Below are 6,000 nucleotides of genomic sequence, written 5' to 3'. Positions count from 1 at the left end.
AATCACTTAAACTACCTGGAAGCATTAACACAAAGTCAGACGTCCTTTGAACCCTTGGAACTGCTTCAAGGCTCCTCTACCTCGTCTTACCCATCCCAAGGAACCCTCAAAACATCACTAAGTTGTACATGTTTGCTGGCCAAGGGCTGTAATGGAAAAAGGCTCTGTTTGAGAGTCTTTCTGGCCCCTAGATCAGTTGTGAGTTTATCTTCTGTTGCTTAAATACAGAAGAGACAAATGGCTTTTCTAAATCAAAGTTCTCCGGAGGGAAACGGACACGGGTGCTTTGACGGCTGCAGCTGAGCTGATTGTGGCACAGCCTCTCTCTCCCTGCACGTGTGTTGCTGCCTAGCAAGGTGATTGCCAGTGCCAGTGTCGCAACGGAATCCTCAAAGTACCCCAAATGCTGGCCCGAGATGATGCAGCCTCTCTGGAGTTAGTATCTTCATGATTAGCAGGTGGAATAGCAAAATAAACCCAGCACTGGCAGAAATAGCTGTTGGAATTATGCAAAAAGTACCCCCCTCCTCCTTTTCCAGAGAAGCGGCCCGTTTTGGTTTGGAGCAGGGGACAGATCCTTCTTCATACACAGCAGGGCTGGGTCAGCTAAGATGAAGCACTCAGATCTCTGTATCACCGGAGCGCCCTAGGGGATGTGTGGCATTTTCTCCTTTTCTCTTCTTGGTCTCTGGATTTTATCGCAGGCAGTCGGGTCTCCCGTGCCTGGCACTTCCTTGGCTGTGGGCAGGAAGAGGTTACAGCAGCCCTGGAGCCTGCTGGGCTGAGTTAGCACTTCCCTCCGCATCCAGAATATCTCCCAGGAACTGCCCCCTTTGCATCACCGCACCGGGGTGGCGGCGCGGATTGGGGGCCGCCGCAGCAGGTCTCAGTCCCTCCCTGCTGCCCCGCGAGGAATGGGGAGCGGCAAGGCCTAGGCGTCCGGAGTGGAGGATGAGCCGGGGACGCCTGCGGGTCCGGAGCTGCACTGCGTCCGCGCCGCGCGCCTCCCGCGCTCTCCCTTTGGCAGCAGCCGGACGCCCGGCGCGTGCAGGACCTGGGACCGCGGCGCTCGCGCGGGGACGCGGGAGCCCAGGGTCGGCGCTGCAGGCAGCGGGGCGGCGCCAGCAAGGCCAGCTCCCCGGGGACCCTGGGGCAGCCTCGCGCCCTGCCCGCCTCCCTGGACTGAGACGCCGCGGGGCCTGGGCAGCGCTTTGGCGGCAGCTGGTGCTGGAACACAGCCGGGGCTGAGCTGCTCCCGGGTTCCCTGCCCCTTCCAGGTGACCCCAGGAGTAGCAGCCCCGGGCCGGGGGGCAAGTTCCAGCCACCCTTCCGGGTCAAGAAGCAACGACTCCTGGTTAGGGGGAAACTTAGATTTTTCTTTTGCATGGAACTGCTGCTGTGCAAGATTTGCCAAGGCTTATAGGGTTTCATGTTTTACTTGACTGGTGTTTGAGAAAAACTGCAAGGAAAGGGTGGCGAAAGGAAGAAGCACTATAAACTTTGGGGGCGGGGACATTTTCTTGGAAGTGACAAGTAGCCTCAGATCTGCAGTTCCTGGGCCAGCGACGGCATCCTTTGCTCTGACACTCCAAGGGTCTGGACGCTGCCACATGACCAACACCAAAGACCCCAAAAGAGCCATGGAATCCACGCTGGCGACATCCAGTTCTGCCACAGGCCCCGTCACCTTCTCCCACGTCTTTGGTCAGCAGTGCCAACTTATGCAAGCAGGTAGGAATTGTGTTGTGTGTGATGTGCTCAGAGAATGGGAAGTGGAGCGTTATCCCGGGTCCCCAAAAACAGCGGTCTGTGTGTGTCTGTGTGTCTGTCAGCCTACCTCATCTCTTTCTTGATATAATTTGGGATGTAAGACTTAACTAGCTAGTGACATGTTTGCCTGGCATTTATCACTGTAAAAGATAAAGTTTTTAGGACTTGCCATGAGACAACGTGCTGCTTTTGCAATGAGTGAGGGGCCTTGTTTGTCCTTCGTCATCGATTTTCTCTGTGGCTAGCTGGGGGGTGAAGGAGGGTGCGTCAGGATGGATCTGATGATGCCATGCTGTGGCCATCTTTTGAGGGCAGGTGCCAGTCGTAGCCTGGTTGCCTTTGTCAGCTTGCCTCTCTCTGCTCCTAAGAGTTATGTTTAATCTATGCCCCACCAGCCCCTGCTGGAGTAACTTCCATGCTTAAAAGTGTCTGCTCTGAGCAGCCTCTCCCAGGCTTTGACTTGGTTGTGGGGATTCTTCATCAGTCTGTGCTCATGAATTTGTCTTCCAAATGGCTCACGTTTTATACAGAAGGGAAAGATTGGCATGGGCTGCAGGCCTTATAACCCATGCTAGCCATCTTGCTAGGATGCACATGTGGTCACATTTAAAAAAAAAGGTGAGGATGGATGGCTTGGTGCAAATAGTCACCGTGCTCAAACTCACAAGTGGTGCTTGAGACATGCTTATGATTGAATTGGAGTCACATACGAAATAGGATGCCTGTTTCTCGACTTTTTTGGCGTTAATTCTCACTGGGAAAACAACCACACATTCCTCCAATGTTTTCCTGGGTGTTATAGGGTTAATTGTGCATTTTGGCCATGAGTCTCAGGAAGATGGTGAGACGAGCACTGTATTAGGAGTCTGGGGGCCTGAGTCAGTGTTGATGCTTTCACTGGGTAGTTGCATGACCTTGGAAATTGCAGACCGCACCCCCCTTCCTGGGGTATCCGTCCCCTGCTGCAAAACAAGAGAACTGGATTCAGGGCTGCTGGGTCCATCCGGGCCTGAGATTCTGTGAGCTCAGAGGAGCACAGCTTGGTGGAGAAGACACACTAGAGCTGGTTTCTAAAACTGGATGTGTCTGCACAGAGAGGCAGCTCGTGGAGTGGGTGAGTGAGGGCTCTGGAGCTGACTGCCTAGGTTGGGGTCCCAGTTTCACTTATGAAAAACTGTGTGATCTCAGGCAAGTTACTTAGCCTCTCTGTGCCTCAGTTTCCTCTTTTGTAAAATGGAGCTACTAGGCACTCCATAAGGTCATCGCAAAGATTAATTGAGTTAATATGTGAAAACATCCTTCTATGGGTCAGTCAAGGCGTCTCTGTTTGCAGGGAGGGGCATAGCTGCCTTTGGTAGTAGACGATGGAAGCATTGAACACACACCGTTTGCCACCCACTGCACTCCTAACTTGATTTTGGTTTGTCCCACTGCATACATCTGTGGAATATTTTATCTGGAATGGATTAGGTAGGAGGGCTCGGAAGCTTTCCTGGACTGAGGTTCCCTCGCCTTGCCTTTCTGCTTCTCCGAGGCTCCTGTGGGAAGGCACATCGGATTTCTAAAGTACCTCCCCTGTGGCTTCATTCACTTTCTTTTAGAAGCACCCAGGCCTACATCAGGCCATGAAATCCTCTGCCTCTTTTTAAAAAAACATCCTTTATGTCAAGAGATCAATGCAACATGGAATAATAATGACTGGCAGTCTCCAGGGAGAACACTCTCCCTGAAGAAACGCAAAGAGGAATCATTAACCTTAAGTCAAAAGAGCTCACTCAATTAGGACGCGAAAGGGATGGAGACCAACGCTGATACGTCTCCAGCCAGCCATTTACAGTCCAGCGAGTATCACAAATGAGATCTTAAATGTATGTGAAAATGATTCACAGACTCTAGGGGTTTACAGCTGGGTTAATCACATATGTTCCCAAGTGAGAGGTAGCTGCAGATCCCATGTACTCACTGAGTACCTGCTATGTACTGTGCACAGTGCCAGGAACCACAGGATCTGGAGAGTAAGTTACGGCTCATACTCCTGGAGATGTTGGTCTCACTGGTGTAAACATAAAGCATACTGAGGAAAAGAGAATTACACACAATGTGACTTTTCAATGATACAATTTCCTGAACAACGCTTCTTATATGTTTTACATAAACTAACTCCTGTAATTTTTAAATTTTTTTTTATTTTTTCAGACAGGGTCTTGATTTGTCACCCAGGCTACAGTGCAGTGGTATGATCATAGCTCACTGCAACCTCAACCTCCTAGGCTCAAGTGGTTCTCCCGCCTCTGCCTCCTGCCATCTATGCTGGTCTAGGGCAGGGGTTGACAAAGGTTTTGTTTCTTCTGCAAAGAGCCAGATAGTAAATATTGTTGGCTTTATAGCCCACATGTTTTCGCTTACGACTACTTGGCTCTACCATTGTAGCACAAAAGCAGCCACAGACAAAGTGTATTTGAATGGGCATGGCTGTGTGCCAATAGAACTTTATTTGCAAAAGCAAATGGTGGGCCAGGCTGTAGTGCAGTGGCGTGATCATAGCTCACTGCAGCCTTGACCTCCTAGGCTCAAGCAATCCTCCCATCTCAGTCTCCCAAGTAGCTGGGACCACAGGCATGTACCACCATTCCTGGTTAATTTTTAATTTTTTTTTTTTTGTAGAGATGAAGTCTCATTACATTGCCCAGGCTGGTCTTGAACTCCTGGGCTCAAGTGATCCTTCTGTCTCAGCACCCCCAAATGCTGAGATTATAGGAGTGAGCAACCATGCCAGGCTCCCGTAATTTTTTAAAACCCTAGCCAATTTCCATAGGCAAAGGAAATACACAGGGGTTGCCTGCATGCCCACCTTCACACCATTTGGGAAGGAAAGCCTTGGTCTGATGCTCAGGCCTGTGCCTTTAACCCCTAAATTGCATAGTCCCTGGTGACAACTGGGGCTAATCTTTTTTATCTGTCGGTATCTCATGTCTTAGGAGAAAAAGTTGATTTTCAGGAATGGAGCAGTAAGGATGCTTAAAGAGGTGGGGATGGGAGGGGGTTGAGTACTAAAGGGCACCTAGGATTTAGTGGGGCAGCAGAGATAGGTTTCTTGGAGGCAGGGCGAAATTGGGCACGGATGAGAGCAATAAAAGCTTTGACCCAATTAGCAGTAGTGGGAGCATGAAGTTCTGGTGGGGCCGTGGGAAGAGCATGTGGTTCTTTCTCATTTAGTCCCAGTTTGGCTGTTGCTGGCTGTGTGAGCTTCAAACCAAAGGTTGGCAAACTACATCCCTGGGGCCAAATCTGGCCCACTACTTGCCTTTGTAAATAAAGTTTTATTGGTACACAGCCATGCCCATTTATGTACATTTTGTCTGTGGCCGCTTTTGTGCTACAGTGGCAGAGTCAAGTAGTCATGAGTGAAACCGTGTGAACCATAAAGCCAATACTACTTATTATCTGGCTCTTTGCAGAAAAAACAAAAACTTTGCTGACCCCTCCCCTAGAACAGCATAGGAAGCACAGAATGAGATTAGACAGAATTTGTGTGGCACAATGTGAAAGGGATCAAGCCTGAGAGTGTGGCTCTGAAAGATGCTTATCTGCTGGTACCCTTGATGCTACGTGGTGCTGTGGTTTTCTCACGTTCTCTTCCACCATCCACACATGAGGCCACACACTCAGGCTCATACATGTATGTAGGGGTTGCTTCAGGAAGCTTTTAGAATAGATCTGAAAGTCCTAGCAAGAACAGAGTTCTCAGCATGTGCCCAAATCTATACCATCTGAGCTAGACAAGATCACATCTGCCTGATTTTCATGCCACCCTACAGGGTGGATGGAGCATTCCCTAGTTAACCGGTGAGATTTCCATGTTGGCAGAGTTGGGATTTAAACTTCAGGCAGCCCAACCCCAAAGGCTGTGCTCAAAAAAGGCAATTCCACAGCTTCTGCAAAGGGTTTTCAAAAATGTGTCTTGTCTCGCTCAAGGATTTGGAGGAGAGAGCAGCATTTTGGATCTTGGGGTGGCTTTGGTGCTGTTGCCCACCTTCCTCCCTCTCCAGGTCCTTCATCCCACTTAATAGTCCTGTGAGGAAGTTCATCCTCTTCTATTTCTAACCGCCCACCCAATTTCTTTTACTTGCCTTTGCCCCTGCTATAGCCTAAAATGGTAGGTAAGAAGTTGGTCTGGCCAGGCAGGCACGACCAATGGAGGCTGCCACTGTCCATTCGTGCTGCCTGACC

The 6,000-nt window shown here is 50.0% G+C and overlaps 1 protein-coding gene across 1 annotated transcript in view; it reads left to right on the top strand.

Moving 5' to 3' along the window:
- The first annotated feature begins 860 nt into the window (after window positions 1-860).
- The window catches only part of KAZN (kazrin, periplakin interacting protein), a 1,229,657-nt gene continuing 1,224,517 nt past the window's right edge, over window positions 861-6,000 (top strand). Inside the window, exon 1 of the mRNA XM_054437733.2 lies at window positions 861-1,731. Coding sequence (XP_054293708.1) covers window positions 1,611-1,731 — 121 coding nt within the window. The 5' untranslated portion in view covers window positions 861-1,610. The remainder of the gene's footprint in view (window positions 1,732-6,000) is intronic.

The sequence above is a fragment of the Pongo pygmaeus genome, chromosome 1 (genome assembly GCF_028885625.2).
Source record: "Pongo pygmaeus isolate AG05252 chromosome 1, NHGRI_mPonPyg2-v2.0_pri, whole genome shotgun sequence".
In the NCBI taxonomy this organism is placed as follows: domain Eukaryota; kingdom Metazoa; phylum Chordata; class Mammalia; order Primates; family Hominidae; genus Pongo; species Pongo pygmaeus.
The sequence above is the reverse complement of the archived record's forward strand: the minus strand, read 5'-3'. Positions and strand labels throughout refer to the sequence as shown.